This window comes from Neolamprologus brichardi, chromosome 15, assembly GCF_056152115.1.
Source record: "Neolamprologus brichardi isolate AB-2024 chromosome 15, ASM5615211v1, whole genome shotgun sequence".
Lineage (NCBI taxonomy): Eukaryota > Metazoa > Chordata > Actinopteri > Cichliformes > Cichlidae > Neolamprologus > Neolamprologus brichardi.
In genome coordinates, this window is record NC_142118.1 from 15,301,431 (window position 1) to 15,328,015 (window position 26,585).

A 26,585-nucleotide genomic window follows, 5' to 3' on the forward strand; every position below is an offset into this window, starting at 1 on the left:
TCTCCTGACAGCAACATCTGCTCTGATCTTTTTATCTCTTGGCTTACATGAAGAGGCAAATTGAAACATCTGTTCTCACAGCTGTCCTTGGGATTTTGTTTAATGCAGATGCTTCAGTCTTCAAAAGAAAAAAAAGCCACGAGGCAGCATACATGAACAGGTCTCTCAGTAGTCAGCATGGTGATTCAACGGTTGGCACTTCTGTTTCACAGCACACAGGTCCAAACCAAAGCAGGACCCTGGTACTGATGTGGGTGAATGAGATTCTTAAAAGTTTGACTTCCTGTTTAAATAAAAGTTAATAACCCTGTCAAAAAACAATAGCCTTTATTCTAATTACATTTTTCTCCTTTTTACATATTAGGTCGCTGATTATGCAACAAGTCATACAAGACTAGTGAAAATAGGTCTTTTCTACACCCTTTAGCACTAATATCAGTCTTAAATCAGAATAATAATAGTTTATTGAGCCGCAAAGCAGCATAGTGACACAAAGAAGAAGTGGTGAAATAAACAAAGCTAGCATATCCTGTTGTACAGTTCAAACATAGCATATGTGTACAGAGGTTGCTGAGGAAGTGATGGATGGGAAATGTCTTCAGTGTATCTGTGCAAGAGGTTGAGGGTTATTTCAAAACTCAACCCGCATCTCTGAGAGACAGACTTTTGCAATCTGATTGTTAGAAAGGAAAATACCACATTTTGTAATAATTGTTTTAGAATTTTTATTATTCTTAATATTATTCTTTGCATCAAACAACACAAGGCTGAAGCAAAGAGAACACAACTCTTTGTGTTATTAAACAAAAAAAGACTAAATCAAAGTGCCACACCCAAGCTTTAAAGTGAGTCCTACAGGGTATCAAAGGTAGAACAGTTCTCGGCTTTAACATTTGCGGAGCATTTTATGGCTTCTATATATTCTCAGTAATAAGGAATGAGAAGAATTCAATTTGTACTTGGGAGTTTGGTTTTTAGCAAGCAGCAAGCTGTCTGATATTATATCCGGCATAAAACACATATCCTAAAGTACCTTATTAACCTAACAGAGCACTTTGCTCACTTTTCTTCCCTAGAGTTTCTAAAAGTAGAATGAGAGGCAGAGCCTTCAGTTATCAGGCCCTCTTCTGTGGGAACCAGCTTGAGTTTGGATTCAGGAAGTCTTTTTAAAAACTAAACTGAAAACTTTCCGTTTTGATGAAGCTTATAGTTAGGGCTGGATGAGGCGACAGTAAATGATCCCTTATTTTAAACTGGTGCTGGGCTTCTTTTGATGCACTCATTTCTTTTTCATTTACCTCTTTTCACTCCCTGTGGATTCATACATCACAACTGCATTTAATCACTAATAATGATCAAACTCTACTTTCACCCATTGTTTGGATTTAGTCTTTTCCCTTACCCCCAACCAGCTGAAACAGATTCCTGCCAAACTCCTTAGAGATTATTAAAGTGTTCTGATTCTGATGATTCTGTTGGAGGCTTTCTTCGTGTTTTTTTCTTCCCACTGTCACTAAGTGTTTGCTCACTTCTGGTTGTTGAGTTTTCTCTCTAACATTTAAGTAACTTTACCTTACAGTATAAATTGCCTTGGGGGTGACTGCTGTTGTGATTTGGAGCTATACAACAAAATAAAATTGAATTGGGAGAGACCTTAGGATTAATTTAAACAGAAGCTTTTCTTCATTGGTTAGTAATGAGACAAGACGACACTTCTTTTTCTGAGGCACATTCTAAAGTACATAATTTAAACGGGATTATGTATGGACGACAAACAACACATAGAGAACATAGAGAAATCGGAGTTCTTCACCATTTAAGTAGCTGAATTTTAACTACTTTAAATATTGTTATTAGCCAGTTAATTATGTTAGGCAAGCTAGTGATGATTTCGGTCAATATTCCTCACACATCTACGATTTAATGCTTTAAAATGTGTACTTTGAATGGTTTCTTCTAGAAAACAACTCGTAAATGTCAAGTCTTTTGCACAAATACTTTTTAAAATGTATTTGATATCATATCCTAAGGTTTTACACGAAACTGAAACTTCGCGTGGATTTGGTACGTTTTATGAACAAACAAAAACAAATTTAAAAAGAGTGCGTTTTCTGTGTTTTCGGGAAATGTAGTTTTCAAAATGTACAACCAAACGGATGCGAATGTGTCTAGAAACTACAATTACCTGCAAGAGCTTGTCTTCTTGCACATGCGCATTACCAAACAAACGCAAACTAATAAAAGGTAGGGTTGTCCAAACCGTTGTAGTCGGTTCTCTCAGCTAATGTGGTAAAATCTGTAATCATCTGATTTAATGCGACGTTTTCGCTACGTTATTTTATCCTGGTCACGGTAAAATATATTCGTTAACGTGAACGTTGTGAGATTTATCAGTGGAAGACAACGGGAGACGAAAAAAATCCGTATTTGTCTGCAGCCCGGAAAGGCTTCTACCGATCGACTTAGCTAACACTAGCTAGCAAAAGCGGTACATACCCGGGCCCAGGCCGGCGGCTTTCTCGGATACCAAGGAATTTTGAAGTTTCCTGGCTTTAAATATTTAACATATTTAAGCGCGATGGCTTGTGGAGCGACTCTAAAAAGGAGTTTGGACTTTGATCCGTTAATGAGCCCTGCTTCCCCCAAAAGAAGGAGGTGCGCCCCGGTTATGTCTCCGGTGTCTTCACCGCAGAAATATCTGCGCATGGAGCCATCGCCTTTCGGGGAAGTGTCGTCCAGACTCACCACGGGTAAGAAATGATGTCTATGTTTGATTTCACGGCCCTCTAGTTTTATATATTTATACCACGCCATATTAACAAGTATTTCCAGTGGCGTACATGATGTAACACTCCAAACACGATTGTGTAAAGTTAAGACAAGCATTGTTATATTTAGCGCAGCATGTGGTGGTAATTTTGTTATAAATTCAACTTCCATCGAACTTTTATGGCTTTATGAAGAAACATTGTTTGGTATTAATGTGTGTGTGTGTGGGGGGGGATAGTAAAAGAATAATCTCTTACAGTTTAACTGATTGATTTAATGTATTTGTCTACAGTAGGGATATACATTAAAATAATGCCAAGGCAATACTTAATGATCATATCTGAATACTGCAGCGACTGTCTCCATACAATCACAGCACCTCTATGTAAAGATCTCATTTAATGCTGCTTCTGTCTTTTTCAGAGCAAATTCTACACAACATTAAACAGGAGTACAAGAGGTTTCAGAAACGGCGACACCTGGACAGTGCTTTCCAGCAGGCTGAAGGCTGTCCTCTGGACCTGCAGAACATTCCCGGTGGATCTGCCTTACCAGGTAGCTATACCTGGGTTGTTTTTGAATAGGCTTGTTTTGCTGTAATCCATCAACTTCCTGTTTGAGATCAGGGTTTAAAGGGTAATATAAATATTTAAGTCAGTTGCATGGAGTGTGGATGAGCTTATTGTGAGGGATTGTTTTGGGTTACAAGTCTGATTTTTCTAATTTTTCACACTAAATCATCAGTTTTCTTTTACTGCTTTGTTTTTTTTTTATAACATTACTTGCTTGCTGGGAAATCCTGCTGCCTAAGGCAACTCCACAAAAAAAAGGCAGAGGGAGAACAGATGACATTCCTTCCTTATCCTTTCGCTTTCTTTTCATTGTGAGGTGTGTTTTGTTTTGGGTTTTTTTGTAATTCTCCCAGATGGGAGTGTACAGCAGACATTGGAGTCTACAGATGGTAGAGGCCCTCTGGGTCTTAAAATTACAGTTGACTTAAAGCGTATTTGCTGTACTAATACTTAACTGCAGTCAACAGTGGTGTTAAGTCTAAAAATAAGTGTCAGTGGCACATTTGCGTGACACTACTACCATACATCAGGGTATTATGTCATCAGACAGTTCTTTATTTGAACTGTTCAGCCTCACTAAAACATTCATCAAGACGTGTGATAATTGTGTTTAGTGTTGTTTTACTGGTAACATAAATGGCCTTTTATTCTACCAATAACAGTAACAGAAATATACATCTTGGTTGAAGGTTGGGATGTTAAAAAAAAAAAATAGACAATCACAATTGGTGTATCACAGTTAATTTTCTTTTATATGCTTAAAATGAGTGACAGAACCCATAAACTCACCAAAACAGTGTTTACATAGGAATGTTTGGGGGGGGGACAGATCATAAAGTGAAAACCAGATGTGTTTTAGAGTAAGATTAAAACCTGACAGCAAAGCATATGCACTTGTTTTTTGTTTTTTTGTTTTGTTTTGTTTTTAAAACAAGATCTAGGGCAGATGAGGTGTTTTAAACTGTATAATTACAGTATGAGGCTCAGGTTAATGTATTCGACTTGACAGCAGGCTTGTTTTGACTATATTTTAGTTTTTCTCATCAGTTTTAAGTTAGTTTGTTACAACCCACTTTTCTGTTAGCGATTTTTGGTTGCTAGCTATTATCACACAGATTTAAAACAAACTTATAGAAAAACATGCTGGAATAAAACTATTGTGTTGCTCTGGTGTGTTTAACGACAAGAACCTGCAGCCTGCTCGTCTCCTACTTTCCTGAGTGTAGAGAAAAGCACCACGAAATAAATAAATAAATAAATATTTATATATATATAGAGATATAGATATGGATATAGAGATATGGATATAGAGATATAGATATATAGAGAGAGATATAGATAGAGAGATATAGATATTAAAAAAACCCAGAAGCATCACTGTTTGGAAAAAGCAGTACGTTCACTTGACTGTTTTATGCTTACTGCACTGCCACACTTGAAGTAGTCCACTGGTGCAGCTTTTATACTCTTGTCATTAGCTGGTCTCATAGCCCACCATGAAATAGTCTACTTCCAAAAGGCATTTGCAGTAATGGTTCATGATTATGGACACAGTGACTCTTCTTTTTCCCCCCTTAACTCGGCACAATTTTGTTAAGTAATAGGAAATATCTTTGGCCAGAATCTTCAGTGGGGAGGTGTCACCATGGCAACCAGGAAAAACAAGCTTTAAAAGGGCATTATTTTGTTCCCCCAGCAGTTGTTTTCATGAAGATAATCAAGTTTGTTTGTTTTTCCTTTGCCTAAACCAAGTCATTTTAATGTTAATTAATATAATAATGTATTATAAACCTGTCATCTGTCTGGTGTGACTCAAAGTGTGGCCTCTGGTGTCAGCAGAGAAATGGTTTACTCTTCCACAAAGCGTGCCAGCCTCCAAGTGTGGACGTTTAAAAAGTGGAAAAGTATTAATATATATTAATTTTGTGTGGCACTAGTCAATAGATTAGGGGTTGTGACTGTTTCACTAACTGCCGAGCGACTGCGTTGCATTAATTATGAACGTGTAGGCAATCTTTCACTGTCTGTGACACAGCCTCTCAGCCGAGTGTCTATTCACACAGTGAGGGCACGATTGATGCAGCACATTGCTGCCACCATGCTCACACTGTTCTGGAGTGGTTCTAAAATGTACAAGCACAACACATTGCAGCTTGTTAGCCTAAACTCTATTGTTAGAAACAAAAATTAGAAAAATAATGTCGGCATGACTTGAGACTTGTAGGCCGTTTTGCTGGCAGCAGAAATGCCTGATTCGTGGTGCAGCGGTATCAAAATAAGGCAAGACTGACTGTGCTTCCTTTGATTTGTTTGAAGCAGGGCTTTGATTTGTTAGCATGAAGCTGGCAATTTTTTATTTCTTTGTTGCTGCAGGCTGATTCTCTGGGCTATATTTTGCCTGTAGTGTTGTTGTTGTTTTTGTTTTGTTTTTTGATACATATAACTTACATGTGAATTACTGACTCTTTCAACAGGTACATCCTCAGGTGCTTCATCTCCTGCCAGGAAAGAACAGCCTTTGTTTTCCCTCAGACAAGTTGGGATGATCTGCGAAAGACTACTGAAGGAGCGAGAGGACAAAATCCGTGAGGAGTATGACGAGATTCTGACGACAAAGCTTGCAGGTATAGTTTTGTTTTTTTTTTAAATTTATTTGTAATTTTATGTTCACTTGCAAGTAATCCAAACTGAGTTTTTTTTTTTTTTAAATATTTAATTTATTCCACCAGAGCAATATGACGCCTTTGTCAAGTTCACCCATGACCAGCTGATGCGAAGGTTTGGAGAGCAGCCTGCAAGCTGTGAGTGTATATTTTTGCTGTTAAACATTTCTGTCATATTAGCGATAGCTATGGTATTTGCCTCTTCAGGTTAAAGTGCATAATAAGTAGTTAATATTAAAATACAATATAAAAGGAAACTTGCTTTTCATGGCAGATCTCTTGTCAGAGTCTGTGTACATTTATGCTTTATCAGCAGTTACACAGCTTCTTGGTGCATGTTTACATTTTCACAGCAGACTGAAGCTGTCTGAGCTAAATGGAAGTATAATGATGTGAGGCTGAACTGTCTAAAATGACAAAGTATTTGCTGCAGTAGACTGTGCAGCCTTTTCAGTGTGCCCAGGCATATCAGCCTATGCTGATAAAAGCCTCAGAGTCTAGCCAACATGAATGAAATTCAAATCGTTGATGATGTTTTAGCTTCTTAGCTATTTGTGTGAAGGAAGAACTCACATTTTAAGCGGTAGCAACCAGAACTAGGCTGCATGTTAGTGCTCGCTCATTTTTCCAGAGTTTGGTTACAACTGACACATAGTGACTCATTTTCTATATTCAGGTGCTGCAGAAGTGGTGCAGTGTTTGGTGGGGATGTCATTCAAACAGCCCACCAATCTAAAACGGCAAACCGCTGATATAACTGTGATCGAATAAAGAGGAACTGGACTTTGCGATATTTATTTAAACTTCTTCATCTGCAAACATCTCTCAAAACCTACTTTTGAAAAATGTTTCTGGTGCATAAACTGTATATAAATATTCAGTCCCTCCTTGTTCACCGAACCCCTTTATTGAGGGGAAAGCCTGCAATATTTGCCCCCCTTAGTGGTGCTGGTGACTTTTCCACATCTGCTGTGTGGATTGTGATCAGTTGATCAGTTTCTTGTAGACGTGGTAGGGCTTGACTTATTTATTGACAGGTTGCTGTAGGCTATTTGCAGATGTATCAGTATTTGTATTTATTAATGGCCAGTAAATGGTAGGGGGTAAAAGCAGTAGAGACAGGGCAAACACCCTTCAACCATGTTATGAATATTGACTTTGCATAGTTTGTCCACAAGAGGGCGCTCTGCAACTTCCATGATCACAATGTGTGTTTGCGAACACAACAGCCAATCCTGTACTGGTCAGGCTTTTATTATTAGCTTAATCATTTACAAACATGCTACAATTACTTTTTTCCACAAATAAAAATTCATAGAAAACAAAGAAATCTGTGAAATCTGTTTTTTGCATGTTAATATAGAAGATGTTAAATTAAAAGTAATATTGAAAAGTAAATTTTTAAAAACAAAATGCAAACAAAATTTTGAGCTCTAGTTTGGTTTTTCCATGCTGAATACCAGTTATGAAGTTTTCAGTGCAAACATTTTTAGCTGAACTTTTGTTAAACTGTCTTATTAAGACAGACAGTTCCTGTCTGCCATCTCATATGTGTAATCGTTTATTCCTTTTTTCCTTCCATAGATGTTTCCTGAGGTCGGCGCCCAAATGGAGTACCATTTACTGCAAACTAATCCAGGGCCTCACTGGGTCTAGTTGGACTTTTCTCCTAGCTGTGCCATATCGCCTCTATGTGGACTCTCTGCCTCAGGCATCAGTTAGTGGCACTGATGTTTGCTGTTGCCTCCAGAGTTTGGAGGGCGCCCTGCTGCCTTCATGTCTGAGGACCCGCTGTGGCTCCACCCGTGGCCTCTCCACTGCCGCATCGATATTTATTTGGCGTTGTTCTGATGCCTTTGTGAAAGGCTGACTGCCGCCACTCATTTGACCTTTGATTTCACTTTATTTTTTATCATATTGAGTGGTTCCACAGAGAGGATGTTACTGTCGCGGCTTTTCTGTATGTACTTTTTTGAAAAAAGGAATGGCTGAAGGCAGCTTTCAGACTGACTTGAGGAACAGTTGTCTTGGCTTGTTTCAACATAGTTTAAACTGTACTGGTGATTACTGCTTTTACACTTGTATACACTGTATATTTTTATTTTTTTGCTTGATGTGTGTCCATTGTACCATAATTTCATGGTTTTATTTGCTGTAGGTATAAAGGGGCTTTGATTCAAGAAAATCAAACAAATAAAAGTCTTTACACAAATGTTAATTTTAGATTGTGGGTTGTTTGGGGGGGAGGGGGGGTTGTGTTTGTTTGTTTTCTAGCCATTTACCCTTTCTATCACTTGGTAATGGGCTTTGCCATTGTGATTTGTTACTTGGGGGTAGTTGTTGCTCATCTCCCAGGCCACAACCACACTCAAGTAATTCATAAAATTCATACAAATCAACTACTAACTGAAAGGTTGGTGGTTCAGTCCCTCCCTGCTCCAGTCTGTATCCCAAAGTATTCTTGGGCTAGATACTGAGGCAAGTTGATCCAAATGTGTTCATCAGAGTGTGAATGTTAGAAAGCCCTTTATTTAGAAATGGTGGTTGTGTGAATGGGGCATGTTGTACAAAGCGCTTTGAGTAGAAAAGTGCTATATAAACTGCTGTCCATTTACCATTTATGTAGTTGTTGCATTAAACGCTTATATAAAAATCAACTTGATGTTTGTTAAGATAAAAATTTTGGGGGACTAATTTATTGATTCACATATAAACAAGGAGCCCCAGGCCTCCAAAAAGTACTCATGTCATATTAGTGTTTTGGTATGTTCATTTATAATTACTGGTCATTCATACGTTCTGTAAATGTATTTAAGGCTTGGGGCAATAGCATTCATTAGGATAATAAATGTGAACGCTTAACACAAAATGACAATATTCAGCTGAAAAGTTTTTTTGTTTTTTAAAATAAAATTCGGCCCTTATATTCTGATAAGAGCCATAAAAATTGCAAAGCTTGCAGTACAGTAGCAGAAAGCTTAAGTAAAAAGAAAATTACATTTGGTAATGAAAAAAGTAAAATCACTGTGATGCAGGGATTATTGAATCATTGTATGTTTATATAGTAGTTATGGTGGGGTATTCCATGCTTGAATTTAACGCATCAATTTGACATTGGTCTTGTTTATAAACATCAAGTTCAGAAAAAAAGCATCAATTTTGACTTTGAAAATCACGCAGAAGCCCTGATATTGATCGGATGTTATCTCCTCGGTAATTCAAAGATGAGAAGACTCGAAAAATAGAGAAGTGTAATTACCCAACTTCTCCTTCCAGAGATGGTATTTGGAATAGATCACGAACTTTCCAGTAATCCGCGGGACTATTTTTCCTCCATATTTCTAACTTTCATACCTCCTGTTAAAGGTCATTTAAAATCACCAAAGATCTCGATTATCAATAAATTTAAGAAACAGTACAAATATAACTTAATCTTTCCCTCAATCTTTTTAGTGAGGATTTATATATTTTTCGACTCGTTACTTATGGAAAAAAGTTTTTCTAAGCTTTAAAGCTGCATTTAACGAAGTCACGTGAGTCCTCGAGCCAATTGGACCCTCTGTGTTACCAGGGAAAACACTTGACTCAAGCTCCATTTAACGGCTCTTGTTTTAGGACTTGCTCAAGTGCACAGATTTTATCCAGGGACTTGAACTTTTGTCTCTTGTAGTCAATAAAAAGCTACAATTAATAATAATAAAACGTTTCTTTCCGCAGGAGCGTTGTTGGTCATTTTTAAATTCACCAGCTCCCTCGTTTTAAGATGGCTGGCGATGATAAAACTAACCGCAGTCATACTGTCCGCCCTTTCACCTCCACTTTAATTTGACTTTTTCTCCTCTCCATGCCATAATAGGACCGGGAGCAGCCTAGAACAAATTCGAACAAACCCTTTCTTTTATTTACGCTATTTTCTAAAGCGAAGCCTGTGATTGGCCGAGGAAATCGGAAGTAGTAGCAGTAATGCGGAAGTGCAGTAGCAATGTGTCAATGTGAAAGCACCCTGCAAGGGTTTTTTTTAAATTTCATGCATAAAGGTTAAGTTAAGGTTTTGTTCGTGTGTTTAGAAAACATGGCTTGCTTTTTCAGGAGAAAAATCGCGGAGAAGGTAATGCGGCTGGGAGTCTCAGATTTTCACAAACCTGTGTGCTAATGCTATCATGTTTTGACCCTGCAGGGCTGTGATTGAACACTTACAATGTTTATCTGGTGTTGTGTTTTAATGTCTAGCTGGGTAGAGCGCTGCAGCAATCAGAGGATGTTTTTATTCCAGTTCTGACAGCAGTTCCAGTCCTGAAGAAACAGTTAAGTCTGTTTGTGTCGCTCACTGCTAACCTGTAGGATGCTATAAGTATGTTTTGTCCTCTCACCTGTTTGTCAGAGACTTTAAAAAAAGTTGTGATCCTCAGGCAGGGAGCCGATTTCAGGCTTTTAATTGGAACACTGAGAGCCAGTGGGATTTTACCATCCAGTGGAGACGTTCAGGTGCAGACAGAAAACTTGGCCACTCAGGTGAGATTAAACCACCCTTAGACAGTCACCATTCCTCTTCACGTGTAATTCCACCGCATGTATATATTTTTGGTGGAGGTCATGGTAATACCCGCGGCTTAAAGTGAGGCCCTTAAAGAAATTGTTTGCTCCAGGCAAAGAAGCGAAAGAAGCAGACTGGTTTAACCTGAAGCCTAACCTGTGACATGAACTGTAAGACTGTGACAGGCTGAGCTGCCTGTAGCCCAAGCTCTCACTGCTTGTGATCTATTTCATTCCTCATTGTTCCAAACAGGCCAGTCTTTCAGCTTCATGTGCATCAGTTCATCAGTTTCTTTAAGCACCGCAACCATGTGTTTATGACAGTTGGACATTGCACGACAGTCATATAATTGTATAATCTGTTCCTACAGATTATACAATTAATCTTCCTCAATTCAATGAGTTCTAGTTTGTGTTTGTCTCATATACATTAGATGAAGCTTTAATTTGTTTTTAGTAGGTAATTCACACTTGATCTTTCAGTTGAAGCAGGACAATGTGGTGGAACACATCTCAGCTGCACGTGGAATTATCAACTTTAAAGTTAATCGCAAGCTTCTTGCTCAGGTTTGAGTTTCCACTCACACAGTGACAGCTTAAGCAAACAAAACAAAATGAAACAAAAAACTTCCACAGCTTCTGCTGTGATCACAGTTCCTCTCCACTTTTTCTGTTCCAGAAATTGTTGGAGCCATTTGGAAATAGGGAGGATGATAAATTCGGGTTAAATAGTGAACTTTTCAATACTCTCACGACAGGAACGACGTTAGTGGAGTACAGGTAAGTGTGTTTTTCAGTTTTATTTATGTGGCGATAAATTTAAATGTGGCCTCTTTGTTAAAACGGGGGAAGGATTCTGTATGTCTCCCCCTTATTTTAACATACACCCCCTGGCTATGTAATTAGGTATGCCTGTTCAACTGCTCATTAGTGTAAACATCTAATCAGCCAATCACATTACAACAACTCAGTGCATTTAGTCATGTGAACATGGCCAAGGAAACCTATGGAAGTTAAACCTAAGTGTACGAATGCGGCAGCATAATAACACAGCTTGTCACAAAGCTCAAATTATCTCAAACTGGTCCCTTGAACATGACGGTGAGTTCACTGAAATGCCCTCCACAGTCACTGAACTCAATCTAATAGAGCAGATTTGGGATGTGGTAGAACAACATGGATGTGCAGCTGACAAATCTTTAACAACTCTGTCATGTCATTACTTAAATATGGACCAAACTCCCTGAGGAATTGTATCCAGCGCCTTGTTCTTTTGAATAAGAAAAAGTGGCTAATGTAGCTATTGAGTGTATTCATTTCCACTTAACAGACAGAGTTGATATGTTGATATGCTTACAGCTCTCCAAACATTGCCAAAAAATTCCATGCTGGGCACTTGCGGTCCACAATAATTGGTGAGTATAAACTAAACCGATAATAATAATAATAATAATAGTACAATTATTATTAACTGAAATGCATGTGAGCTACATATTAAATCGAGCCTTACCAATGAACTTATTACTGATTACAGAAATGTGCACAAAAGGGTTTAAAATGATTTTTATTTTGTCATTTTGAGCAACAAGTTTAGTTTTTTTAACCGTGAGTCTGCACAGTTTTACCTTTAATTATCAGGAAATCTTCAAAATATTTATATTGTTAGCTTGAAGAAGAAAATTAAGACCTGATGTGTCATTACTAGATTTTCAAATTCTTAAATATCAAATAGTTTTTCAGCAAGTGTAAAAAACTATAAACTCTATCTTCAGGTAACTTCATTGCTAACCTTAAACAGTCACTTGGAAATGATGTCATTCGAATGAACTACCTTGGAGACTGGGGGATGCAGTTTGGTGAGTTGGTCAGAAAATTACTCTACAGTGAGGGATTATCTTTTGTTTGTTTGTTTGTTTGTTTATTAAAACGTCAAGGACAAGTAACCTGTCTTGGATTTCAGGTTTGCTGGGAGCTGGATTTGAGCAATTTGGAAGTCCGGAAAAATTAAAACAGAATCCCTTACAGCATTTGTTCGAAGTGAGTTTGGATGTTCGGAGAAGGACCCGATAGATGCTCTCTGACTCTCAAATTTATATTTAAGCACTGAATGAGCCTCAGTTGCATGTTTAGAAGATGTTGTTTTTGTGTTATATTCTAAATGCTGTTTAAAAAGGCATTTTTAAACAGCACCAGTGGTTTTTTTCTTTTTTCTTTTGCTTTGCAGGTTTATGTTCGAGTAAACAAAGAAGCAGAGAACAATGAGAATATGAAACAGGCTGCCAGAGACTTCTTTAGACAGCTGGAGCAGCACGAGAGCCATGCTGTCTCCTTATGGCAGCAGTTCAGAGACATCACAGTGAAGGAGTATCAGGACATTTATGAGGTTAGAAAGCTGCCTGACAGCTTGGTAACAGCTTGAGTCTCTAAAGATAGAAACTTGAAATGAGAAATAAAAAATTTTAACAGTTGACTGCCACGGAGCACGACTGAGATTGATTTAAAATCTCTCCAGCGGTTGGGGGTCCACTTCGACGTTTACAGCGGGGAGTCCTTTCACCAGGATCAGGCCCAGCAGGTGATGCAGCAGCTGCAGAGCCGGGGCCTGCTGAAGACATCTGAGTATGTGACCACCTTCGATTGGTAACTGGTGTGTCTAACACCAAGTAAACATGTGCTAAGAGGCCACTGATTAGTCAGAGTTCAGCTTCCCTACAAACAGAATACAAATAGATTTTAACAGATGGGGAAGTTTATTTGCAAAAAGTGTGTCCATCTTTAAGCAAGGCTTTAAACTGCAAATAACATATATTTAAATGTGAAGGTGTCGTAGATCCCCGATGCATCAGTCATTCATTTTGGAGCCATTTGGAGATGTCACAGAACTTTTTATAGCTCTGTTTTTGATCTCGTTCAGCTCTATAGGGAAATATCTGGCTCTTTGGCTAATACATTCTCCTCTGTGCTCACCTGTGTCGGCCAGCTCTTTGGTGCTCAGCAGTCCTGTTGGTTTTTAGGGCTTTACTTTGAAAAACGAGAGCAACGGCTGAACCAAAACAGTTAAGCTGGAAGGCAGAGATTACATTTGAAAGAAAATACAGATTCACATAGTTATCTACCAGTTTATTGCTACATGCCACCCCTTCTATAATGATATTGTTAAAATATTTACCTAAGCCCAGACTTCTCTCACCCCATACACCTTTTCCAGCTCTATCAGATAACCAAAACACTTCAACTGGCTCATTTTACTGAGCAGGAGCCAGTTGAAGTGTTTTTTACAACACACTATGTTGACTTAAAAAAAAGATCAAAGGTCCAGTTTACCCTTTCCTGTACAGGATCACCCGCATCCCAACCTAGAATCAGGCCTAGGGTACCGGCTCAAGGCAGAGCATTTGGAAGCTACTTGGGTCTGCCCTCCCGTGAACTCACAGGAGTGTAGGGATTCAGTGCTTAGTAGCTTAAAATTAGTAGCTTAAAAAGTGAAATACAGTAAAATATGCATATATTCAACAGCTGAGCCTGACCCTATGTCTTCTGGACATAATTAATTTTTTTTTCTGTTGACAGGAAGGGCACTGGTGTGGTGGACCTTTCCCCCAATAGAGACATGACCAACGTCTGCACAGTGCTCCGCAGCGATGGTACGACTCTCTACATCACCAGGTTAGTTAGCAAGAATTGCGATCGGTACAAAATGATGAAAGCTTTTAGTCCTCGGGATTTAAGTTTATGTGAGCCCACTGAAATTGTTAGCTGCTTTAGTCTGAAAAATTGAGTGCACCTGGTAAATGATGTCTCTCCTTCTGATTTGACGCCATAAGCACTTATTTTGTATTTTCTGTTTTAGAGATATCGCTGCAGCCATTAACCGAAAGGAAAAGTACAGTTTTGATGAGATGATTTATGTGGTAAGCACACCCAAGCTCTCTTTTTTGCCTGTTGCTTTATGCCAATAACAGACGAGGAATAGATAGTAGAAATTGAATGACTTTAATAATCATGGAGCCCAGTTTATTTTCTGCATTATAATTTTTGTTTTTTGCCGTTAATTTTGTGAGCTGAAAACAGAGCAGAAAAATAAACTACTTTCACAACTGGTCATTTAAGTAACTTATACCCAAGCAATCTTTGTCTAATGTGCTTTTAAAAAAAAGCAGAAGAAATGTATTGAGAAATACACCTGGTCTTTCGTTTTAATGAAAAATAAATAAATAATAATTTTCTGGTAATTTTCTCAAAACAAGTTGTAAATAATCAAGAAAAGCAACTGGCAGATTAACTGTTTATGGTTAGTCTGTATGATATTCATATTTTGTATTTAATTCAGTATTTAAAACAAAAAACTGAAAAAAAAAAGTCTTTATAAGACTTAATATGAAATATTGTATTAGAAACACTAACAGGACTTTCTATGAAAGCTTGGAGTTATCTCAATCTAACTCAATAACTTGACATTTCAAATTTTTCTTTTTCTAGACAGATAAAAGTCAAGAGAATCACTTCTCCCAGTTATTCCAGATCTTGCTTGCGATGGGTCACTCTTGGGCAGATGGGTAACGTAGCATTACATAAATTCACTGATAATGCACAGGTTTAATGAAAACTAATTAATATCAGCTCTTAATAATCGTATTTTTGCACATTATGTTTATGAAAGACTTGAAATTAAAGATGCATTTAAGGCTGGAATGACAGTAAACCTCAGCTCAGTAATTACAGGATTTCCACGGTCTCTTATGTAATTCAATGAAGATAGATCCAGCATTACTTTACTCCTCCCACCCAAAACAGGCAGCTGTTGTAATTAGAAACAGAATGGAATTCTGCTGTCTCATGATGTCTGTGTGATGGTGCTGGCAACTTTGTGTTGGCCTTAATATTTAAGCCAACTTCAGGCTTCTATTCTACATTTCACTTAAATTTTCTGCCACTTGTAGTTATTGCTTTTTTTTTTTAATAAAGTTACACTTAGAAAAAAATAATAGCATACATTTGTGAAAGTACATGCATATCAAGAGTTTATAAAGTGCTTAAAATGAGTGCTTCTTATAGTATTAAATACATGATTTTAGGTGTCGGCACGTGTCCTTTGGTCTGGTGCAGGGCATGAAGACCAGGGCCGGTGAGGTGGTGTTTCTGGAGGACGTGCTGGACGAGGCTCGAGCCAGGATGCTCAACAACATGAGCCAATCAAACAGTAAGCCTGTCACACATTAGGCAGTTCTATAACAGTAAAAGAGTAAATAAATACTTATGTGTCCTTTAAGTACTGTTATGTGCCTTTCTCCAAAAGTTGATTCTTTTCATCTGGGCGTAACGTTTTCAGTGGGAGAAACGTTTCGTCACTCATTCAAGTGACTTCTTCAGTCTCAGCTGACTGCAGGTTTCCCCAGTCTTATAAACTTGGATGAGTGACGAAACGTTTCTCCCACTGAAAACGCTACGCCCAGATGAAAAGAATCAACTTTTGGAGATTTACTTACCTGGATGATTGAGAATGCATTAAGACGTTATGTGCCTTTAAAAACAAAATCAGCACTTCAGTCCTCAATCGACTGGTGTGCAGGAGTTTTGCTTTTATCTGTAATTGTTGTCAATTGCATTTTGCAACAAGAAGATGGCGCTCTTCTCTAAAATGAACTTGATTTACATTTTTACCTGATGAGCAGTGTCCCAAATAGGTATGGGTATTGATAAGATTTTCACAATTCGGATTCCATTTTCGATTCTGTTTAACGATTCGATTCTTTATCGATTCTCTTATCGATTCTTTTTTTTTTAAAAAGGAGAACACAAAGGTCGATTAGCTTAGAACTTTGTCTTATATCTTCTCTTTGAACAAGATAGAAATTTAGGAGTAGCATGGCCTTACAAACCCAGCAGTGAGATCTTAAGAGATCCTTAAGAGATCCAGCCTATGTCTCTTCCATGGGGTGTCACAGGGTCCCCGGGGAAAAAAAACTGTAAATGTAAAATAATAAAATAAATATTCTTCTGTAGCAATAACAAAGTATAACATAAATTATTCAGTAGCAATTACACAAGAATAACCAGTAATGTCCCTGCCTACAACTAAACACATTCACTTACCGAAAATCGGGGCATCTGCTGTGGTAAATGGGTGCAAGCCTTTGACCACAAACTTAGTCACTGCTCGGTGACATTCATCTATCCTGGCCTGAAAGGAGACGCTACCGGTAGACTGCAGCGAGAACTGCCAGCATCTGAGCCAGCCAGACTCTGTCTCTCTCTCTCATCATGGTCACCTAAATGCACAGTAATGGCAGGTTTTGTAATAAGGCAGATCGCGCTAACATAATATGCACTGTTAGTTGATTATTTACCTGCCGCATTAACGGGAGAGGACGTGCAAACGTTACCGCTGCTGCTGGGTTGAGATTCACGAGTCCTGAGCGGAATTAAAAACACGACATTCATTTAAGATCATCGTGTGTTTTGTGAGCAAATGCTTTTGCATATTCGTAGTGTTTCCTCCCTTAAATGAAATATCTACTTTGCAAGTATTGCAAGTTGCCCTGTTGTCATCCGTTCTGGTAAAGTATAACCAAGCTTTTGAGCATTTGAGCCGCTTAGGCGCCGTGTTTCCTGCCAGGTAAATGACGCTCCGCAACGTGGTGACGTCATTCGGGGCGACTGGAATTGATAAGGGAATCGTTTCCAATAATGGCAAACAATTCCAAGGAATCAAAACAGTGGGAACCGGTTGTCAACAAGAACCAGTTTTCGATACCCATCCCTAGTTCCAAATATATCCTCCTGTAAGCAGCTAAGCACATTTTTCTCCCACAATGAACTACACATGCCAAAAAAGGTGTTGGTCAGAGTTGACAAGAGCTGAAACTACTTGTAGATGGTTAAGGCCTTTAGAAAAATGCCTCCTTAAAAAAGTACAAAGACTGGTATGCATTGTGACATTATGGAACTGAGACACATTCTTAACGTTGACTCAACACGTACTTATTGATTGATTACTGTGGGAGTGCCACATGTCAGAACAAGGGCTGTTTTTGTTGTCACTGACTAAATTTAAATCTTTCCACAGCAACAAAGGAATTGGAAAACCCAGAGGACACTGCAGAGAAAGTAGGAATCAGTGCCCTAATAATCCAGGTCGGTTATTACAAAAGATGTTTAGTATTTTTATTTAAAAATACTGCTAGTATTCAGCAACCAGCAGCTTCATTCATTGATCTGCGTGCGTGATTAATGTTATGATTGGGAGTTTCAGGTCTTTTTAAGTCAGATAATAACATATTGGCCATTAACTGATATTCTAAGTTTGCTAAATGTTCAAAATTAGTGGTCATAAAGATCTAAAAGACTAATGTAAATCACATATTTGTTAAATAATTAAGACTTTGTTTCAATAGTACAAAAGAAAATAAACAAGATTATTACACTGTCAAGTATAATATTCCACCACTGGCTGCTTCATTTCTCGGTCTTAGTGATGATGCGGTGACTCCTTCTTTCAGGAGTTGTAGCATTAAAGCAACATTTATTTATTTTTTTATTAGTTTCTGGCCTTCATCGGGCCTATCACGAGCCAAAACCCATCAGTTAAGCAGTAAAGTCCTGTTGATGCATTACCTTTCTCACACCTTTCCTCCTCTCTGTGCACTTTGCAAGTAGGCATTGACGTGCCTGAAAACTCTGTGTTTCAGGACTTCAAAGGCCCCCTGCAGTCAGACTATAAGTTTGATTGGGACCGGATGCTGCAGGCTCAGGGTGACACTGGTGTCTTCCTTCAGTACACACATGCTCGACTCTGCAGGTCTGAGATTTCTAGTATTGATACGTTTTCATTTTGGATCCTCTATCCATTAATCTATTCAGTCATTTATTTTGGAAAATGAGAAATAACAGAGAAACATTTGAAAGACATCACACTTTAGATGCATGTCTGACATCCTTAATTCCAAAAGGTTGACAGGATATGTGTCATGTGATTCACATATAATCCTGTTATTACAGTTTAAAGCAGACAAACAAAGGTGTAGAGGCAGTTGCCTTTGACCCATCACTTCTATCTGAGCAGACGTGTACTGCCATCCTACAGCACCTCCTTCGGCAAGCACCCTTTCTGAACATCTGTTCTTTGTCAATGTCAATATTTGTTCCACGTTTACAAAACTGTCCCTTCTTTATTTGCAGTTATGACGAGGTATTGTACCAGTCAGCTCAGGTTTTGCAACCTAAGCACCTTGTCAACTTCTTGCTGAAGCTGTGGTAAGGAACAGGATGCCAGTCTTGCTACTTGGCAAGCCCTTACAGTCATAAGTTAACATTAGTAGTAAAAATGTACAGAGGTGTGTCCTTACTCTCTTTCGTGTCTTCCAGCCACTTGATTGCTTCAGCGCACAGAGAGCTGCCGGTAAAAGGAAGCCCTGAGGCTGTTGCACAGGTACAAAGAAAACAGAGTAAACTTCTACCTGTTTCTCCCCTTAAACCTGCCAAAATACTACATTGAACAGCCACAATGGAGTTGATTTTTGTATAGCCTTTTAATGCATGGTTCTATAATTTCTTATGCAACAACCTGTTCTTCTCACGCATGAACATGTTAAGAGAAACTGACTGGGACATTGTCTGAAACTGCCAAATTAGCACAGTCACATGCACCACAAGCTTTGTACTGAGGAGGTGACAAGTTGAGGGGCATTTACTGTCTGATTTGACTGTTTTGGAAATTTTTCAAGATTTTAAAAGGTCTAGAAAATTAATTATAGCTACATTCTGGCAGGAATACCCAAGAGATTTATACCAAGAAAATTACATGAAAATGAATAACAGAAGTGCTTATTAGTGGGGTTCAAAGCAGAAATTTGGACAAAGTTAAAGATGCCTTACCCCTCACGGGACTCTTCTTTGACTAATCAAACATTGTGTTTGCTTGTAGAAAACATTGGTCAGTCAATAGAATTTCTGTTTAATAGTAGGAGCACTGCTTACAGATATCAGCATAATGACAAGATAGATGGTCTTTATATCAGTGGCAGATACTTAGGTTTGTCAGTGCAATTGTAAGCCTGACAAATGTTAAAGTGTAAAAAGCTACCTTATTATCAAGGGATCAACACAGTAGCTTCACATATTTTGGCAGTTTTGTTTTTGTTTTGTTTAAATACACACTTAATACCCTTCCAGATGTCTTCTCTCTAGAGTCCAACTCGTTCACATATTTGACTGACAACCAAATGATCCCCATCTTTTGGTAGTCAGTCAAATATGTGAATCACTACATGAGTCTTTAAAATATGCTATACTGATCTCTTTGTTTCCCTGCGAGAACTGATTGTACTTGCAGCCACTGTTACATCTGTCACTACATATGTAAGGGCATTGCTAACAACAGTTTTGCAACCTGAAAACTGCTTCATTCTCCTCATATCCACAGGCAAGGTTACGACTGTTCAGCGGAGCATGCTCAGTCCTGGCCAACGGGATGAGAATCCTGGGCATCACACCAGTTAACAAAATGTAAAAACTGCATCGGTGTATGTCAGTGCTGCAACTATTGTTGATTTGTATTCTAAAAACAGAGCCTTATATTGTCAAAATAAAATTATGCTAGTCTGTAGGATTGGGTCTAGTCTGTATTCAGAAAAAACACACTTCTGCTAATAAATGCTGTAAAATGACCTTCATTACGAGACAACACTGAAGTGATTATGGGGGTTATGCATGCAGTCTGATTTGGGCACATTCAGAGTAAGGACTAAGTGATTTGGAGTTAAGTCACTCGTATTGCACAGTTTAAAGACCAATTATCAACACTGGATTATTAAATAAAATAAAAAGACAATATAATACTCCCGATTTAAAAAAAAAAAAAACACCACACTGGGAGCATAATAGTAAACTTCTTATGCTACTTATTGTGGCTGAAGATTGGAATCCAATTCCAAGAATTCACTGGTTAGGGTATAGATTCACGAGCTTACTGGTAGCTAGCAATAAGCAGTTTCCAAAAAAACTACAAAAAACCCAAACTCCCCCACCCCCTTTTTATAAAAACAAAAAAACCCACTAAGATTCTTCAAAGTATTCAGAGACTCAGTTCACGGTTCCATCTGATGACGTCGACACAAAGCAGATCCAAGTCTAACCTCAAATGAGGAAAGGCTTCCTCCATCCTGGTCCAGCATAGAAATGTCTGTCAGTCAGCACCTCACACAGAAATTAGTTTCTGTTTGTCTTCTAAATTTGTATCCTTCTGGGTTAATCTGGATGTGTCTTGCTTTGGAAGTCCATACAGGTATATGGAAATGCAGACAAGGAATGCTCCAGAGGCAAACGTCATAGCTGCACAGGAGGGTAAAAGCAAAATGACATTTCCATTATTAAAAAAATAAAAAAGGAAGATTAATGGTTTTAATGAAAGCCGGTGTATACCAAATCATTTTATATAAAAACACAGTCAAACCTTCTGTTAGTTTCAAAATGGAAAGAAAACATGCGAGGAGGCTGAAAGGTAGCACTGACTGTTGCCAATATTTTAAATTATGTGAATCTAAGCTGCTGTGTCCAGTGTTTTAAGCTGTTAATGTCAATAATAGAGTATAATTGAGGCTTTAAGCTACTTTTCAAAACTTTTCTAGAACGTTACAGGAGACTCTTACTTAATGAATTGCAAAGTGTTACTGGATGTTTTACACAGACAAGAGGGACGAAGCAACACGATTTTGACCATTAGTAAAGATTTGTGTTTATATATTTAATATCTGATCTACTCTATATTTGATCCACTACTTTATCAAGTAGTAGAGAGGTTTACAGTTCAAATAAAAGAACAAAAATCACAAGCCACAATATACTCTTACTTAATGAATTGGCTGGATTCAAACTGTGGTTATGAGAAACTTACTTATTTGTAGTCCAAACAAGATTACAGATGCCACCATTGAGAGGACAATTGCAGCTGCAGCAGAAAAGCCTTTCATGATGTTATCTGTGTACTTCACCACCACTGATGTGTACAGGCCACCTACACTGGCCAGGACTGAAAGCACAAGCAGAGCAGAGTCAGACAAAAGGTACAAGGAAAGTAAAAGAAAGGTACTTCTTCCTCGAGATGTCATACTTACATACTACAAAGAACACCCAAGGTGTGTAACCAAAGAAGAATCCTTTCTCCATGACCCTGTCTCCATCAGTCATATAAACACCGATCAAAGTGATCACTATGCCGGACAGGTACATCTGAATGTTTCTCACCCACAGGGATGTCTCTGAGCTCTTCAACACTTTCTCAAAGTACACACCTTAAAGTAAATACCAGACTGTCAGATTCAAAGGTTCAAAGTACAGCAGCAGTAAAAGTAAAATCCATCTACTTTAGAGAAAATATCATATTATCAGTTTCAGGCATGTGTACAGATTGTGGGTTTTGTTGGCGTTTTCTTAGTTGCCAAACGTATTTCTGGATTTTACTTGACAGTTAAGCCAATACTGAAAGTCAAATCATCAGCACTGGTCTTACCTGCAAATCCAGAGCAAAGGACAGCAACTGCAATGGCAATGAACCCAATAACAGGATTCTGTTCAATCTGTGAAAAAAGGATCAATAATGAACTACAGAACAGATGATACAGCTTGTAGATTAAAGAGATTTTTAAAATGAATGTTAATTTACTGCTAGTGGTATCACAGGAAATTAAGAGTGGTTTACTGAGTAACCAGGATGGTGTAACATGCTGCCCCACCTGAACTTTAGTGGCCTCCGCGGGTTTCCACTGAACCAGTGAAACGCCTCCACAGAGCATAAAGACGGAAAACCATTGCAGCCGGTTGAGAGAGCGGTTCAGCATGAGCACTGTACACAAGGCTGTGCACGGGATCTTCAGCTGATAGGTAACCTAAAAAGGATTTTGAACTAAATATTATAACTTCACACATAGATGTAGAATTAGTTTCCCTAAATATGTTGTACACTATTAGCATTTCAGCCTGAAAAGCAAAAGTGATCTTAAATTCACTGCCTACAAATCTCTCTCAAAAATGTGTCAAAAATGCAATTTACTGAACGCTTTCTGAAACTAAATACTAAATAAACTGCACATAAACTGAGCTTCATTTTGTCACAAATACTTGTGCAACAAACTCTTTGACTATAAGGGAAAAGTCCCACTTGACATAAGGAGGATATCAAACTTCTTGGATCCAAAATATACCAAGTACTTAAAAAATATAAAACAAAAAGGGAACTTTATCAAGCAGTTATCTATAGAATTTAGTTGCTAGTGATATAATTAAATGCGTGTAACAAGACCTGTGTAAATGATGATGTGGACTGTCTCCACAAGAGCCACACGTCAAACCCAGATTCACATAATACCTGATAAACTGCTACATCCAGATTACTCAGGGCGATGAAAGCCATATTATTCTGAACTGCATACACCACCGAAGGCACGCTGAGTTTTAGCAGTTCTTTAGGGCTGCAGAAGATGTGTTCCTGTATGGTGGCTTTTAGTTTGATGAGACTTCTCGTTTCCCTGGGAGAGGAAACGTGAAAAACAACAGATGAATGGACAAAGAAGAAATATAAAGGGCACTGATGCCATTTTTTGGTAAATGATCAAACCATTGTTATTTGAATGTTCTGCATGACATGATAAATAAACATGATATGTTTGTTTTATCTGAGGGGTTTATTCATGAAACAAGTTCAACAAGTCTCTTAGTGTGTCATGAAGGTGTGTCTCTATTTGTGTGGCTGCAATGGCACGGCAACTTATGACAAAGACAATCTGCAGTTAAGTTCAGACTGGAAATGGCACATATTTTCTTTTCAGAATCACCTCTAATTACTCTTTGGAATTTCTCTTGAAGAAATCCAGTTTATACGTAATAAATTATTGTGGTGCATTTTATTGGCACTGACAAACGAAAGCACGCAACAGGAATTTATACACAGTCATATGTGTTACAGTGCTGGAATTGCAGCTTATAGAAGACAGATTAGAAGACGGATCAGTTTATTTGTAGTGCAAATTACTTGCACTCTCATTTGGACAAAAACTAATATAATTTCCATATTACGCTCAGGTTGCAGCACAATACAGTTTTACCTTTATATTTTTATAGCCTTTTTAAAAATAAATCTCAATACTGTGTTTCTCTGACAAATTCTGACTGACATTGATCTATTTTGTGTGGAAAAAGTTAGGTTTAGAAAAAGAAAATGAAGCAAAGACCATTGATAACCACTCTGCTTCTCTTTGACTGGTTTTGTTGAGTCAGCTAACCCAAAGAAAGTCTGGATATGCTGAACCTGAGCTCTGTAAATAAAGTTACAGATTGAACTACAATGTGTCTAAATATGTTTTTCTATTATTAAAGTCTTCTTTGCTGTCTCTTTACAACTTGTCACTTGTGAGAAATTTCTGCTCTTCTTTTTCTTGGCAGCCTTTAGTTTTTTGGCATCAATCTGACAAAATGAATATGAAATGACAAAAAATGAAAAGAAAATTATAAAGGCAAAATACTGGGCTTAAATGAGCTGAAAAGGTACAAGTTTAAAGGAAATGTTATACACCAAACAATAAATCGATTTACTCGGAAAATGAGTGGCAAAGATTATTATCGTTAGGTAAAAGCACATACATATTCTTAATGAAGCTAAGCATCATCTATTATAGCTTCAATTTTAATTATCTCTGGGATGTTAAAAGGTTTATTTAAAGTTTGCTAGCTCTGCCCTAACATAAGGTTTTGAAAAAATGTTTATTTTTAAAACTAAGATCTATAGCCCTTAGATTTAAATTAAGGACTCTTTGAAGTATCATCTCTCTCTTGCTTATATTGTGTCTCTTATTCTGATAATAGATTTCTTGGGCTCTTGTCCACTTTTAGGGAGTACTAGACAAAATCTATTGGCCCATTTATCAAACGAAATTTCAATCTAGGCAACCTTAATTTATTAATATAAAGATTTATAGAGAAACATTTTTATGTACACACACACTTGCTGATTACTTTATTAGGCAATTAAACTGCTTGGCAACAAGTACATTTGGAAACCACAACCAAGCCAATCTACTCAGCTTTAAACTGAGGAATGAGGAATTAAAGTGATTTACTTGACTCTCAACATGGCATGGCGGTTGGTGCCAGATGGGCTACTCTGAGTATTTCAGAAACTGTTCATCTGAAGGGATTTTCATGCACAATTATCTCTTGTATTTACAGAGAATGCCTCAAAAAAGAAAAAAAATATCAGCGAAAATGCCTTGTTTGAAGTCACATGTCAGAGAAAAATGGCCAGACTGCCTCAAGTTTATAGGAAAGAGACATTAACTTAAATACCCATTCATTAGAGCCAAAGTTTGCAAAAAGTGTCTCTGAACACACAAGATTTTAAATCTCGAAGCGCGCACACACGCACACACACAAGGAAAAATGTTTCCTGTTATGAATCTGAGAGAGCCAGAATTTGGCATACACAACATGAAAGCCTTGATATATCCTGCTTAGACTGAGGATATTGGACATTGGGCCCCTTAGCATCAGCACAGCCTACCTGAACGTTATTGCCAACCGTGCCCACTACGTTATGACCACACTGTACACATCTTGTTGTACACACAGTTGCTTCCAACAGCATGTCATAAAGCTCAAATCGTCTCAAACGGAATTCTTGAGCATGACAATGAACTCACTACAATTAAATGACCTCCACAGTCACCGGCTTTCAATCCAATAGAGCAATTTTGAAATGTGATGTGCAGCCGAAACATCTGCAGCAACTGCGTGATCCTATCATGTCAACACGGACTAAAATGTCCGAGGTATGTTTCCAGTAACTTGTTGAATCAATGCCGTGAAGAATAAAGACGGTTCTGAAGGGAAAGCGGAGTCCAAACCAGTATTGGCCAGTCATGTAGGTTTCTTAATTCCATACCTTACATTCTGTGGTCACTAAGGAAATAGCGGGTAGCGCCTCAAACACTTACTTTGTGAGCATCCCCAAGCTCAACACTAACTTAATGACCTCGGCGATGCACACTGCAGTTGTGGAGAAATAAAGTTCCTCTGTTGAAATGGTCCTGGTGTACCGCAGTGCCACTGTGTAGGTCGCTGCCACCAGTGTCATCACCGTGAGACAGTACACTTTGAAGATCACGCTCACATTTTCTGAGGAGAGAAAGGGGAAAAAATGTTAGCTACAGCTCGTAGCACAAAATGGTATGAAGCTACATTAGCGACCGCTTCAATAATTACTTTATGAGCAGAAACGACGCGGTTATGACAGCTTATCTGTAAACTGTTCGGTTTTGCATTTTAATGTTTTTCTACCTAATGTTTTTGTCGCTCTAACGGGGTCTTACAGCTAACATTAACCAGTTGTGTTAGCTTGTGTTAACAAGTAAACTCACCGTTGGCCATGGTGGCTCCGTTCATCTACCGTCCGAGTCAATGGAGAAGTAATAATGCCGCTTATGTTACATGTCATCAAAACAATGCGTATAGCAAGCATGCACTCAGTAGGAGAATGCCGCTCGCCCTGCAGCACGTGAAACCCGTTTTCTTTTATATTCCCAGCTGCTGTGTGTCGTCATTCGTTCCGCATTACCCAGAATGCAGCGTAAGTGGAGTTTACAAATGGTGCGTTTGTTTTCTACACATTGACGTCAAACTGTTAAACACAAACCATAACAACATTGCGCAATAGAATAAAGACAATTGCTCAATAAGGTAAAAATGATTGAAAAGAATGAGTATTATTAAAAAGAACATAAATAAATAAATAAAAGAGCATCACGTGACCCCCCTTATTGAGCAAGCGTTATTTTTCTTTTGTTTTTTTTATAGGTTTTTCAAGCTTCAGGATTAGTTCTTCCGGATGTACACTAAACGCTCTTCCTTGCCCTTTGTTCTTTATTCTGTCAAGATCCCCTAGAAGTGCCTAAAGATACAGTTTAAAAAATATTTATTTCCTGTTATGTGTAGACGTAACACTGGTTCATCTACTTGAATAGTTCATAGATCAGTGTTACAAACTTTGGAAAGCCTTTCAGAA

The 26,585-nt window shown here is 38.1% G+C and overlaps 3 protein-coding genes across 4 annotated transcripts; 2 read left to right on the forward strand and 1 right to left on the reverse strand.

Moving 5' to 3' along the window:
- Positions 1-2,196: 2,196 nt before the first annotated feature.
- Positions 2,197-8,222, forward strand: akirin2 (akirin 2). The gene is made up of 5 exons (XM_006792625.3): positions 2,197-2,750; positions 3,193-3,324; positions 5,816-5,965; positions 6,071-6,142; positions 7,589-8,222. The coding sequence occupies exons 1-5, from the start codon at positions 2,579-2,581 to the stop codon at positions 7,597-7,599; spliced, it is 537 nt and encodes a 178-aa protein (XP_006792688.1). The 5' UTR covers positions 2,197-2,578; the 3' UTR covers positions 7,600-8,222.
- A 1,743-nt stretch (positions 8,223-9,965) lies between these two features.
- Positions 9,966-20,404, forward strand: rars2 (arginyl-tRNA synthetase 2, mitochondrial). 2 transcript variants are annotated; one of them, XM_006792627.3, is made up of 20 exons: positions 9,966-10,112; positions 10,235-10,308; positions 10,414-10,516; positions 11,021-11,104; positions 11,217-11,317; positions 11,897-11,952; positions 12,310-12,393; positions 12,498-12,574; positions 12,762-12,920; positions 13,050-13,156; positions 14,108-14,203; positions 14,388-14,448; positions 15,017-15,093; positions 15,613-15,737; positions 17,604-17,671; positions 18,226-18,335; positions 18,536-18,631; positions 18,716-18,790; positions 18,902-18,965; positions 19,959-20,404. In XM_006792627.3, the coding sequence occupies exons 1-20, from the start codon at positions 10,077-10,079 to the stop codon at positions 20,043-20,045; spliced, it is 1,740 nt and encodes a 579-aa protein (XP_006792690.2). In that variant the 5' UTR covers positions 9,966-10,076; the 3' UTR covers positions 20,046-20,404. The 2 variants fall into 2 exon arrangements, with proteins under 2 accessions (XP_006792690.2, XP_087709013.1); XM_087852887.1 differs by having other exon boundaries at positions 18,536-18,790.
- Positions 19,047-26,135, reverse strand: slc35a1 (solute carrier family 35 member A1). Its single transcript, XM_006792626.3, has 8 exons — positions 25,942-26,135; positions 25,519-25,699; positions 22,899-23,058; positions 22,267-22,419; positions 22,044-22,110; positions 21,649-21,825; positions 21,429-21,563; positions 19,047-20,866 (listed from the first exon to the last, which is right to left on the reverse strand). The coding sequence occupies exons 1-8, from the start codon at positions 25,964-25,966 to the stop codon at positions 20,733-20,735; spliced, it is 1,032 nt and encodes a 343-aa protein (XP_006792689.1). The 5' UTR covers positions 25,967-26,135; the 3' UTR covers positions 19,047-20,732.
- Positions 26,136-26,585: the final 450 nt, after the last annotated feature.